The sequence below is a fragment of the Orycteropus afer genome, unplaced genomic scaffold, assembly GCF_000298275.1.
Source record: "Orycteropus afer afer isolate SDZICR_OR568_19922 unplaced genomic scaffold, OryAfe1.0 scaffold00028, whole genome shotgun sequence".
In the NCBI taxonomy this organism is placed as follows: domain Eukaryota; kingdom Metazoa; phylum Chordata; class Mammalia; order Tubulidentata; family Orycteropodidae; genus Orycteropus; species Orycteropus afer.
In genome coordinates this window covers 5,113,650-5,127,913 of record NW_006921615.1, presented here as the reverse complement: position 1 = coordinate 5,127,913, position 14,264 = coordinate 5,113,650, and the positions used below count along the sequence as shown (strand labels likewise).

Below are 14,264 nucleotides of genomic sequence, written 5' to 3'. Positions count from 1 at the left end.
AAAAAAAAAACCAAACTCACTGCCGTGGAGTCAGATCTGACTCACAGTGACCCCTCCTTGGGTTTCTGAAGCACAATCTCTACGGAAGTAGATCGCCCAATCTTCCTTCTGAGGAGTTGCTGGTGGGTTTGAACCACCAGCCCTCGGTTAGCAGTCAAATGCCTTAGGCACTATGCCACCATAGCTCCTCTGTATGTATGACGCAAGTGAAAACTGGGTGCACCTTAGGGCTCAAAGTGGCACCTTTGCTTTTGAACACTTTTAAAGAGGTCTTTTTCAACAGATTCACCCTATGCAATTAATTTGTCATTTGACTTGCTGATATGGATCCAAGTAAAATGAAACCCTTAACAACTTCACTCTTTTCTCCACTTATCATGATGATGCCTGCTAGCCCAGCTGTGAGAACTTTTTTTTTTTATTGTTGTTGAGGTGCAACCCATACTGAAGCTGTAGTCTTTGCTCTGCGTCAGTAACTGCTTCAAGTTCTCTTCAATTTCAGCAAGCAAGATTCTATCATCTGTATATTATAGGTTGTTAATGAGTCTTGCTCCAAACTTGATGCCACATTCTACTTCATACAGTCCAGCTTCTCAGATTATCTGCTCAGCACACTAACTAAATAAATATGGTGAAAGGATACAATTCTGACAAAAACTTTTCTTGATTTTTAAATCATGGTGTATCCTCTTCTCTTTGTTCTGTTCAAACAAATGCTTCTTGATCTATGTATAGGTTCTGCATGAGGATAATTAAGGGTTCTGGATTTCCAGCCTTCACAATGTTATCCATAATTTGTTATGATGCACATAGTTGAATGCCTCTGAATAATCAATAAAACACAGGCAAACATCTGTCTGGTATTCTCGTTCAGCCAAGAGCCATATGACATCAGCAATGATATTCCTTGTTCCACATTTCTCTTTTGAATCTGGCTTGAATTTCTGGCAGTTACTTGTCCATGTACTCACTATATACAGAATATTATGAAGATCATGAAAAGAATCTGACCTATTTTTTTTTTTAGATTATTCTATTGTGTTTTTGGTGAAAGTTCACACAGCAAATAAAGTTCCCATTTAACAATTTCTACAAAATTTATTCAGTGACTTTGGTTACATTTTACATAGTAAATTTATTTTATTACTTCTGTTTTGGTTGTTCCATTTCCAGTAATCTAGTTTCCCCTCCTTCTTGTCTTTGCTTTAGGGTAAGTGTTGACTGTTTAAGTCTCATATAGATGAGTTTTTAAGGGACCACAGTACTCACAGATGATATTGTTTATTTTGTGAGCTAATCTGTTATTCAGCTAGAAGATGACACCTCATGGAACAGTTCTGGTTCAATGTTTAAAGAATACCTCAAGCCAATAGACTTGGGGAGTCCTCTAGTCTCAAGGGTCCAGTTAAATCTGGACTTTTTAAGAATTTAAATTCTGTTCCATATTTGCTCTCACTCTATCAGGCTCCATCTACTGTGTTTCTGATCAGAACGGTCAGTAGAGGTAGCCAAGTACCGGCATCTAGTTCTGGTCTCAGGGTAGATGAAGTCATGAAGTTCTCCTATGAACTAGTTTCTTCTCTGAGTCTTCAGTTTCCTTCAATAGTTGTATCTTAGTGACCTATATAGTTTTACGCCCAGGAAAAAGCACTGGCCAAACACACTCTTAACTTCCTACACTAAAACAAACAGAATTAGAGATGGAAAAGAAAAAGGCATACTGAGTATCCTGTGACTCTGAAGAAGAATAAGTGAAAGACAACCCAGTTCAGAAGCTACAGCTACCCCCAGTGTCTCCACAGGCATACTGCCTTCGGTTTTTCTGATAGTGAGAAAAGACAAGAGATAGTGCTAGAGACAGTAAGAAAACCTCTCCTTAGTAGAAAACCAATCAAAGACCACTAGCCAAACTGACAGAACATTAAGAAGAGCTTATTTCAAAATGGAGGCAAACTCAACTAGGCTGAAGGAGGTAGGACAAATGCACACATGGTGCTCAGCCCATACCCAAAGTTTCAGAACCTTTCTGCTAAAGTCTTTTCCACTATCTATAAGGAAGCTTTACTCTTCTAGACCAACTCTCAAGCTTCAGACTGAAATTAAGTCCTTTACTTCATGCCTAAAAGCCCATTTATTCAGTGGACAATCCTATCCTATAATCCCAGGGCCCTGCACTTATGTGTAAGGCCTAGCACTTTCCAGGAGGGCAGGTGGTCTCAGTCCTATAAACATGTTTCAAGTTCACAGATGAGAAAACAGATGCAATGTGTCTGCCCCTGGCTGCATGGCATATAAGGAGTTGTGAACTCTCTAAAGTGTGAAGGTAAAACTTTCAGGGCTTATGTTTCACCAGTGATGTTTATTTAATGTCACCCCACAGGCAGTGCTTTCAATGAGGGCTTAAGTGTCTACTTACAGTGAGATACCTGTTATTCACACTAGATCACTTAAGAATTTAAAAACACAGGAATGACTAAAAGGCAGGCTTTCAAATTAAGTGGATGAACCAGGTGGCTTCTGAAGTGAAGATAAGACCCAAGTGTACACATACCTTTAGAAATTTCCCCATTCTCAGTGAGGCCCCCGCAAAGTGAGAGAGTGACATCAGGCAAGTCCATGGCAGAATCAGAGAGGCACTCGGTGCCACTGTCCGCAGCTGCACTCCCCACAGACTGTGGGGACTGGGAACCAGAGAGCGTGTCCAATTCAGGCCACTGCCGGGAGCTGGGATCCGATTCACTGGAGCAGACAAGAGAGAAAAGGATTTGCTTTATTACAACTTCTTGTATCCCAGTTTACTACTTGGTTCTCTGGGGGCTTAAACCAAATAACATATCTTCTAACGAGGAGCAAACTGACCTATGATCAGATTACAGTTTTTCTTAGGCAGTTTTCTGAACCATATGAATGACATTAAAAATAACCTCAACAGCACTACTGAGGCATTCACTGTGAATGTAGTAAACGTTACAAAATCACTACAGTGATTCACAATGTTGTTGTTGTTATTATGTGCCGTCGAGTCAGACCCGACTCATAACGCCCCTCCTTGGGTTTCCGAGGCAGTATCACTACGGAAGTAGACTGCCCCATCTTCCTTCCGAGGAGTGGCTGGTGGATTTGAACCGCCAGCCTTCTGGTTAGCAGTCAAGTGCCTTAGCCACTATGCTACCAGAGCTCCCAAAACATCAAAGTTTACCAGGGCCCTGCTGGGATTTGAACCCAGGATCTCCTGTTTACTAGACAGGTGCTTTGATCAACTAAGCCACAGAGCCAACTATAGCCTTACTGGTTTTAATTAAAGGAGTGAAAGAGTTATTTATTTATATTTCCATGATGAAAACAACAGAATAAGTAAGAAGAATCTAATGTTTGGAAACTTTTTCATGCTAACTTTGCAGAAAAAGTTGTGATACTATACACATCCTCTAAGAAAATTACTGTAGTGTAAGGCTGTTATTTTCATTTGTATATTTAAAAAAATTTTTATTTTGATTTGGTGAAAGTTTACAGGACAAATTCATTTTCCATACAGCAGTTCACACACATTTTATCTGATGACATTGGCTGGAATTCCCCACAATAAACCAACAGCTGTCTTCCCACTTCCTCCTCATAGTTACCTCTTCCCTGTGTCCTTCCCTCCCATGCACCCCCACTCCCAAGCTACCACCCTGTGCAAACACTGCCCTTTAAGGCTGTCACTTTTAAAATGATACGTTTTCTAAATTCATCTGTTATGTCACAAAATAGAAGAAAGCAGAAATTAAGCAAGAGGAAATTCTCGAGAGGGTTAACCGGCCTAAAAGAAATGTACTGACAAATAAACTGGAAGAGAACTGTTTTTACACCAGGGCTTGGAACTGGTTCACTGCAGTTCAATGCCCCCTCGAGAATCTGCCCTCCCACACCAGCTTTGCTCAATCAGAACCTACTTTTAACAAGATCCTTCAGATGATTCTTATGTGCACTAAGATGTAGATTCTGATTCAGTATACCTGGGGTAGATCTTACTAAAATGTAGATTCTGATTCACTTTTTGTGGCGTACAAAGGCAAAATCTCAGCAAGGGGTAGAACCAGAACGAACCAGTTCAAAACCCTGTTTTACACTAGTGAGAGCCAGAACTAAAGATGAATTTATTCTATTATTTTTCTTTTTCTGGATAAGGCATGGAAATTAGGTTTCCAAAGGTCACCAGAAAGGGAAGCCTGTTGTAATGAAGCACACACTGAGAGAAAAAGGACAAAGAAATGGCCTCCTAAGTCTCTCAGTTATTAATGTTTACTACTTTGTATCTTTTGAATAGAGATTTAACATCACATTTGAGATACTGTTCTATAATTTTCAAATTAATTAATTTTTTTTAAAGTATATTCACTGTTTAATAAAAAACAAATCAATGTATACAATCCAGTGAAGTTATATGATCTTCAGGAAAGCTTCTTAAATTTAAGAAGTGGCAGGGTATAACTAGCTAGAAAGCAGTTTCAAAAGCTGTTATGTTTTGCATTTGAACCAGTTAACAGATTTCGGTTCACTCTCAACAGCAATGCACAGCCACGCAAGATTGCTATTAATTAGATCAATAGAATGTTCTCTTCACTGGAAATGATGAAAAAGGCCAAAGTCAATATAAAGAAGTGAAACATGTTACAATGCTGTGAGGCTGAGGGTCAAGGTCAACCCTTGGGAAAAACATAGACAGACAATTGCTTCATGGTCACAAAGCCTGTTTCTTCCTCCTCTTGGGAACACAGCTAGATCACTATTCTCAGCTGCTCTTGCAGTAAAGGGTAGCCATGAGACTGTATGGCCAAGTCTTCAATGTGAGCAGAAGGGTATGATGTGTCCTCTTCCAAGCCTGGCCCATGGTCTGTGCCCTGAAACTGACAGATTCTGAGGTCCTGCAGAGATGGTAGAGCCTAAAAATGAAGAACCCTGAGTTCCTGAATCCCAGCGTGGAAGGTCTCCCACCAAATTAATGTTACTTTATGAGCAAGAAATAAAGTATACTGTGTTAGGCCACTGAGACCTTGGGTTTTATCAGTTACAGCAGCTTATACTACCCTAACCAGTACAACATCAAAATTCATGGAGGATGACATCTGATCAACATATAGCCAAAGCCAGAAGAGTGATGTGATTTATAGTAAGATTTAACTATGATTACAAATACTGGAGGTTGTCATTAGGTGTTGCTGAGTTGGTTCCAACTCACAGCAGCCCTATCTATGTACAACAGAACGGAACACTGCCTGGTTCTGTGCTATTCTCACAATTGTTGCCATGCTTGAGCACATCGTTGCAACTCATTTCATTCCATCTCATTGAAGATCTTCCCCGTTTTTGCTGACCTCCACTTTAGCAAGCATTCTATCTTTCTCTTGGTCCCTTCTGACAACATGACCAAAGTACAACTGACAAAGTCCAGCCATTCTCGCTTCTAAGGAACATTCTGGCTATACTTCCTCCAAGACACAAAACAAATACTGGAGATTTAGTAATAAAGATGATAACGATCATGACAGTAATTAATGCTTATAAGCATTAAAAGTCTCACTACCTTTCAGTATTTAAGGAATATCTCTAGGAATAATTAGCTCATGAGGTAAGACATTGACTTAGTGAACTGACAATGACCCTACCAGCCAAACAGTAAGGTCCCATTGGATTAATCCTCTCCCCATTTTCTAAAAGAGAAACAAAGAAATCTAACTTAGAAATACCAATGTGAATAAATGAGTAAGAAGGGAAATCTGAAAGAAAATAGTAAATCTATGAAGTTTGCCTTTTAACTTTGTTGTTGTAAAAAAAAAAAAAAAAAAAAGTGGAGCAGTTTCATTCAGTTCTCTCACCTGAAAAACTCCCTCAACTATTATTTCAAATGAAATAAATATTTTGAGGCAAATTTAGGGCAGAGTTAGAAAAAAATTTTAAGGACCTTCTCAAAATGTCTGTAAAAAATACAAATAACTTTATGTCAATTCTCTCTCTACTCCAAATGAACAACTAAAGAAATAGGTGTTTCAATAACTCATTTCAAAGTATTTAATCACATGTATCCGCATCAATAAATCCAAGCCCTAAGAGCATACCCACAGGGAAAAGTAAAGTATGGTGTTATTATATTATTATTACATATTAACTGCCACTGAGTCAATTCTGATTCATAGCAACCCTACAGGACAGAGTAAGACTGCTCCAAAGGGTTTCAAAGATTGTAAATCTTTACAGAAGCAGACTGCCTCATCTTTCTCCTGTGGAGCAACCAGCGAGTTCCAACTGCCAACCTTTTGGTTGGCAGCCCAATGCTTTAACCACAGTGCCACCAGTGCTCCTTTTTGTAATTGTAGAGTATAAAAATGGAATTCAACTAAAAATGGAAATGAACTTGGGAAACCAGTACAAACATATTTGTTTGCAGTTTTAGATTATTCAAAGGGGAAAGCTACGGGAGAGGGGAAGGAGAAATGACAATGACAAGAGGGGAGCACAGAGCAAAAGGAATGAGTCGTCCTCAGGCCCAGGTGTAAGTTCAGAACTCACCCAAGGAGTGAAAGCCTTCTTTGTAAAATGCTTTCATATAAATGAAGATGTATTATTACTTTTGAAAACACATGTGAAACAAATGCTAGAGAATTTTCCCAAGGATGGGAGTTTGTATTAATGACTGTAAAAAGTGCAAATTTGAAGTCATATCAATTCTATAACCTGTGTTGTTACGTGCCGTCGAGTCGGACCTGACTCACAGCAACCCCTCCTTGGGTTTCCGAAGTGGTATCATTACAGAAGTAGATTGCCCAACCTTCCTTCCGAGGAGTGGCTGGTGAGTTTGAACCACCAGCCTTCTGGTTAGCAGTCAAGTGCCTTAAGGCACTAAGCTACCAGAGCTCCTTTCTATAAGCTACCATAAGGTTTTAGTAGTATACCTCTCATTACACTGAAAATTTCTTCAAAAATAAATAGACTATGAATTTCTATCACTATACTCAAATAACACATACAAAATTTCTATATTTTCCAAAACCTAAAGCAATCATCAGATTTATTAAAAGGATACTTTCACTTTGCTACTTTTCCTCAGATGAAAACGTTTTGCTCTAGAAACAATTACAATATTTCAGAGCTATCCACCTATCACCATCACATTATGAGACACACTACCTTTTAGGGAAATAGAGAGCAGCAACTTCAGGTTCTAGAACCTTCAAGTCATCCAGGTAAATATCATCAGGTCCCTGGTGCTGGCTTCGCTTGTGAACACCTGGTTTTATAAGAAAAATACATCAGAGGTAAGAACTTAGTTATTCTTCATTTACAACTATGTAAGAAAATAAAGGTTTGCAAATATGGTGTAGTGTCTAAGGCATCTGACTGCTAACCAAAAGGCTGGTGGTTCAAAGCAGTTCTTGGAAGGAAGATTGGGCAATCTACTCCCGAAGAGCTACTGCCTCATAAACCCAAGAAGGGGTCGCTATGAGTTGGGACCAACTCGATGGCAGCGAGTTGAGTGAGAGACCATGATTTGGACAGGTTTTTTTTTTTTTTACCTTTAGTGTCAACTAACCTTATTGTGTGTGTTGGATCTCATTCCCTCACGCCAATGCAAGAGTAATGCAGTGCTATCCAAGTAACAGTTGCTCAATAAACACAGGCTGATTTATTCACTCTTTCAGTTGCTGTTACATAAGCCCCTAAATAATTTATATTTGATGGTAGAGGCTCTTGTTTTTTTTCAATTTATAGGTAAGAAAAAGCAAGACTAAATTTGATGCAATCACACTTGGATTGAGAATAAGACCATTATTCTAAAACCACTAGTTCAAAGGATGTTAGGGAAAAAAACATTCACATAGTGCCAAAGTATCAACCCAAAGATTACATTCTAATTGTAAAAGGACAAAAATTCCTTACAATAGAGAAATCTGGCAGAGAACATCTTAAGTGATCAAATTTAGTATCATTAGTAGTGGGACAATATGGGATGTAAAATGTAGTACTCACTACATCCCTTACGAAAATAAAATATATTCAACTCAAATCGCCTTATGCCTCTAGAGGTATACTACCTACTGTAGTAGCCACCAGCCACATGTAGCCAACAAACACTTGTAGTGTTGCACATCTAAACTGAAGTGTGCCAAAAGTGTTGAATAATGTGTAAAACACACTTACAAGACTTATAAAAAAAGGAATGCAAAACATCTCAATAATCTTTTACATTGATTACATGTTAAAATCTTATGGTATTTTGGATTAATCAGTGAGATAGAATATATCATTAAGTGTAATTTCATGTGTTCATTTTTAACTTTTTAATTGCCTACTAACCAAAATAAAATAAAATAAAATAAAATCCAATGCTGTCAAGTCAATTCAGACTCACAGTGATCCTTTACAACACAGTAGAACCAGGGTATATATCTTTACAGAAGTAGACGGCCTCATCTTCCTCCTGCAGAGTGGAGGGTGGGTTCGAACAGCCAACCTTCTGATTAGCAGCTGAACTGTTTAACCACTACACCACCGAGTATCTTACAGGATTACCGGAAGACTTAAAACCACATATGTGGCTCACAGTACATTTCTATTGGATAGTGTTGCTCTAGAATTTAGGGCATCAAAGGCCAGTGCTCACAGTGTGTTCTGACTCTTACTGACCAAGTATGAATGGATAACTTTATATTTTTAAATACTGAGAATGTTCTGATTTAATAAACTTGTATTCTGAAAGTAAGATAGAGCTGTTGAACCAAGAGTGGGATAGAGGGAAATAATCAATGAAAGAGAGCACATACTAATAATTACTTTTAAAATATAACCTGTATCATTGCAAAAAAAAAAAAGTAGTTGATAGGTCACATACTTGCAAATTACTAATTAACCATGTATTTCAGGTAAGAACATTTTCCACTATTCTAATCTTCTCTATTCGAACTATACAATTATTCTGGTTTCCACTTCACTTTATTGACATACCTAGTCAATACAATAAGGAGCTCTGGTGGCACAGTGCCTAAGGCATTTGGCTGCTAACCAGAAGGTTGGTGGTTCAAACCCATTAGCCCCCCTGTGGAAGGAAGATGGGGCAATCTACTTCCATAAAGATTTACTGCCTTGGAAACCCAATGGTGGTTCCTATGAGTTGGAATCGACTTGATAACATTGAGTTTGGTTTCTGGTGAGTTAATACAATAGTTAATTTTATTCAGTAACTAATTAGAATGCACTCGTTTATTTTTTAAGGACTAATCAAGGGTCAACTAAGTAGTGTCAGGATAGAGAAGTGAGCAAGTTAGAATCCTGTTCCAACAGAATTTATAAACTAATGAAAATACGTTTAAAACAAGTAATCATAATAAAGTATATGATATGTTCTGATTGGGGAACACAAATATATGGCTAGTCACCAATTATACTGAAACGCTGAAATAATTTACCATCGAGATTCAGAGTGCCTAATGTCAAATCCAGTGGCCGCAACAACAGACTCGAGCATACCAGCAATGACACAGGACTGGACAAGATTTTGTTCTATTATATACTGAGTCACCATCACCATGAGTCAGAGGTGACTTGATGGCAACGAACAACAGTGATGCCAAATCAAACAAAATAATTACCTTTCTTCTTTGATGGTGAGTCTACTTTAGCTGCTGGTTTTAATTCTGAGGAAGCCTCCACTAGTGATGGATTAGGAAAGTTGTCCACATCTAACATAGATGAAACCTGAATATTCTGAAGAAGAGGATCAGGAGGTTGTTCAGGGGAAACTGTATCTCTTATCTGCTGACACAGAGCTCTAGGCTTGGGTTTCACTATGGTACAGACTGTGTCTTCGATGGAAGCGTCCTTTTCAACTTCACTCACGAGGGTGTCCTCACTAGGAATTACCCGAAAATGGGTATTTTCTGATGGTGTAATTGTAGCTGTCCTAGGATGATGGTCTGATCTCTCTCTTTTGCTCATCTAAAAAAAGTTTAATAGAAATTGCATTCATTTTATTATTTATAACCTATACATTCATTAAATGTTCTTTTGTATGAATGAAACAAAAAAACTGGGAAAATGAATAGTTTAGTATTTATTAAGAGTTATATTGATAACTGTTCTACATGAAGAGTTAAACACTGAAGACTGTAAGAAAATAAGATAATGTTTAGCTACTAAGGGGTAGAGAATATTCATTTTGAGGTAGAAAACTGTAAATATGAAACTAAAATTTAGCCCTGCTTGAACTATCATGTTTCAAGCCCCCACCTCGAGGTTCTGTTAAAACAACTTAAAAGTGGGAAATGTAAAGTCAATCATATATTAAGCAAAATGTGTATTTTTTAAAAACTATATGAAATAGAAGATCTAAATATTTTCTCTCACGAAATTTATCTTCCCAGTTTTTTCTTTTCTCTATGAATTGACGAAAAGTTTTCAATAATCAATTTCCCGCTTAAAATTTCAATGTGGAAATCTTAGCTTCCTTCTAGTGTCCTTTAAAATTTCCTTATAACAACAATCAACAAGTTCCTGATAGAAACAAAATGATACTGGGTCCCTCCTATAGCAGATAAAACATGTTACTTTTGGATTTCTTCTATGACCACATGAGGGCACTACTGTCATTTTGCGCAGTCAGAAATTGCACCCATTACTTATGGACAGTGGAATCTTTACAAGTTTCTAATTAGACACATTCTGTAGGCAAATAAACCCAAGTACCTTGGTGGACTCTGGGAACCCTCCCCATGTCCACTCCATGTGTGACTCAGATCTGAGTAGGCTCTCAGCGGGCTTCACCTCCAGCTCTGAATCACTCTTAGGACATGCAGCCTGTGAAAAGGCGCTGAAAACGAAAGAACAAAGAAATGTGATGACTTTAAAGTTAAAACAACTTTAGGCTTGCTGAGCTTAGCCAATTAAAAGCAATATGCAGTCTGAAATATGAAACAGATCAACTTTATCCTGCAGATATAAAGGTGCTGCTGAAGGGAATGCCATTATTTCTTCCACTGAGTTCTTTAATAATAATCAAAACAATGAAAGCTAGTACTTATTAAGGACTTGCTAGGTCCTCTGTAAACATTTTATATGCATTATCTCACTTGATTCTCATGAGTACCAATGAGGAAGATAATTTTATAAGAGATGAAATGCACACACACACAAAAATGGGTTAACATAACTACCGTGTGAGACACACCAAGTGTGAACAGAGAATAAACAAAGTATTGCTACACATCTTTTCTTTATACTGTCTACAGTTATAGTCAATCGTCGACAATGAAAGATCAGAATTCAGGAACTGTAGATGTCCAATACCTATGCTGATTATACAAAACTACACTGGTTGATATTGCGAGAATAAATTATTGAAAGTAAAAGTAAATACCCAGCTCCTCTACTACTAAGAGTGAAATGGGAAATATCACTACAGCTGGTAACAGAACAGCTATTTAGTATATTCTTCCTTCCTCTTTCCTTTAAAAAAAAAAGAAATTTTAAAACACTTACTTGTCCAAAGGAGACCAATCTCCATCAGATAAGGGGTAATGATCCCCAGAATGGAAAATCAAAGGCTCCTTATATTCTTCTTCCTTTAAGGAAGCATTTGAAGATCCTCTGTGAAAGGAAAAAACAAAGAAAAGGCAGGAACAATGACATGTCAGCTGTAAAATATGCTCCAAATCTCTAACACATTGTCTAAATGATAAAAATGAAGGCCAAATGATTACTCACTAACCCTCTTAAAAGGAAAATATCATGGAGAAGGGGGTGTTCAGTGATGTCTCATACCACCATACTCCAATCACTATTTAAATACAAGATCAAAAGGGGAAGGATAGAGAGCAAGGTAAGATTAAAAATTCCTTTAGGGGTAATTTATTCAAAGTCTAGGAGAAGGAAACTAGAGCTTTATGTACAATTCACTGAATCTTGACAGATCTGAGATAGCAATAGACCATTTTAGATATGAGGAAATCAAAGATCCAGAGAAGTTTAACAATCTGCCCAAAGTTGTTTTTTTTTTTAAAAAAAAAAAACCACCTAGTCAGTAGTTAGAATCAAAACCAGACTGTGTGGAAAGCACTTGTTCTTTCACTATGTTGTTGTTATGTGCCGTCAAGTCAGACCCGACTCACAGCGACCCCTCCTTGGGTTTCCGAGGCAGTATCGCTACGAAAGTAGAAGTAGATTGACCCATCTTCCTTCCGAGGAGTGGCTGGTGGGTTTGAACCACCAGCCTTCTGATTAGCCGTCAAGTGCCTCAGGCACTATACTACTTGACTGCTAACCAGAAGGCTGGCGGTTCAAACCCACCAGCCACTGCTCGGAAGGAAGGTGGCAATCTACTTCCGTAGTGATACTGCCTCGGAAACCCAAGGAGGGGTCACCATGAGTTGGGGCCGACTCGACGGCAAATAACAACAACAACAACAACAACATACAGTATAAAAAAATATCAGAGTATCAACTGGAGACAAGAGCTATGACTCAAAAATTCAAAATTACCTCAAATTCTTAAAAACTCAGGACTTTTATTTTTCTTCTTTCTTTGGCCCAGGACCAAAGAACTTTTTATTTTGACAAATTCTATATGATACAGGGATGTGAAGAACATGGTACAAAACTATGATAAATGCTTTTCAAATTCATTGTAGGAGGCTGAACTAAAGGTAACAAGGATTTAATTTACCAATTGATTTTATCTGTAGGGTTTATAAAACTAATTGCTACATAACATTGCAAACACTCATCAGAAGCACTGAGCTCTTAGTTTTTCATTATTACTTGGAAATTCATTACTTGTCCTGCCTATTTCACACAGCTGATGGAAGATTTATGAGGTACAGCCTGTTGAAAGCTCTGAAAAATATGAGGTATAAAAACAAATCTTTGTAAAATAAGAAGCACTATACTAATCAAGTTTAAGAGCGTCTTATAGACAAATTAGTGTCCTAACAGGACAGACATTAAACCTAAAACAAGAATAACTGTATCACTTAATTTGCGGGACTAAAACTAGGAATGGAAACCAGATTATTATTGCTTAGTATTATTTTCTTCCTTTATATCTTAGTTATCGTATTTTAATACAGCTATTTCACCACTAACTCTGACACATAACAGTTTTTCCACACAGCTGCCTCACATAAGGTAAGGTTTTCCTAACTCAAAGCTTCTTTCTTTCAGCAGGATTATATTCTGGCATCCAACACCTCATTCATGGGGAGAAAAACACATACTTGAGAAAGCCAGATATCCACGTAAAAATACTTTATTTCTTAATAAAGGAAAATCAAATGGTAAAAACAGAATGGGAAAACCATATGCTTGCACCCAATCCTTATTTGTCAAATCTGGAAAGGGCATCACAGCTTGGCTAATTCATATACGTGAAAAGGGTCTGAAGCCACAAAGAATATTTTATTTTTTGGAACATATCTGACCATAATATAGTAAAGATAAACCAAGAAGAGTTTGGAAAAGCAAACTGGATTTGGTAAAATATTATGAGACCAAGCACCATTAAGAATTTCCAACCAAAGGAACATATGGAATGGTCTTCTCTGGGCATATCTAGTTTAAAAGAGAGCCTAATAGTCTAGGCCCATTGAGTGAGCCAAATGGTTTCTGATGTTGAGGTACCCTACTGTCCTGTGATTACTTTATTTAATAGGATGTCCAACAATCTGTTTTGGCACTTTTAAAAACATGACAAAATAACTAAATTAAGTATCTGGCATGAGGGCATATACATCAGAATGAGAAGATGATAGTATGGATATTGATTATATCTATGTTAAAACACAGTACAAATATAAACCCCTAACATCGAGCAGAAGAAGATTTGGAGTAGGGTGATTAGTTAGCATTCAGTCGGGGCTTGGGGAGTTACAGCTGCTGAGGTTATAACTAGGAAGTTGAAAGCACGTCAGCCTTCACAGATGCACATCAACATTAGGTATCTTCACATTCTGCATCATTGTGTAAACCAACATTTCTCCCATTCAAAAAGCAAGAGATTAACCAAATCATATTTGTCAATAATTACACTGAATGTTAATGGTTTAAATGCACCACTCAAGAGACAGAGAGCTGCAGACTGGATAAGAAAACACAACCCATCAATATGCTGCCTACAAGAGATACACCTTAGAGATAAAGACAAAAACAGACTAAAAATCAAAGGTTGGAAAAAGATATATCAAGCAAATGGCAACTGTAAGAGAGCAGGAGTGGCAATATTAATTTCTGATCAAATT

The 14,264-nt window shown here is 37.6% G+C and overlaps 1 protein-coding gene and 1 non-coding gene across 2 annotated transcripts in view; both read right to left on the bottom strand.

The window, feature by feature from the left end:
- LPIN2 (lipin 2) overlaps nt 1-14,264 on the bottom strand; it is a 106,128-nt gene that overhangs the window by 21,631 nt on the left and 70,233 nt on the right. The window contains exons 5-9 of the mRNA XM_007935416.2: nt 11,512-11,619; nt 10,720-10,843; nt 9,627-9,972; nt 7,168-7,267; nt 2,552-2,739 (exon numbers count right to left, since the gene is read on the bottom strand). Of these exons, the coding sequence (XP_007933607.2) occupies nt 2,552-2,739; nt 7,168-7,267; nt 9,627-9,972; nt 10,720-10,843; nt 11,512-11,619 (866 nt within the window). The remainder of the gene's footprint in view (nt 1-2,551; nt 2,740-7,167; nt 7,268-9,626; nt 9,973-10,719; nt 10,844-11,511; nt 11,620-14,264) is intronic.
- On the bottom strand, nt 3,202-3,275 carry TRNAT-AGU. Its single transcript has one exon. It is a non-coding gene; the product is annotated as a tRNA-Thr (tRNA).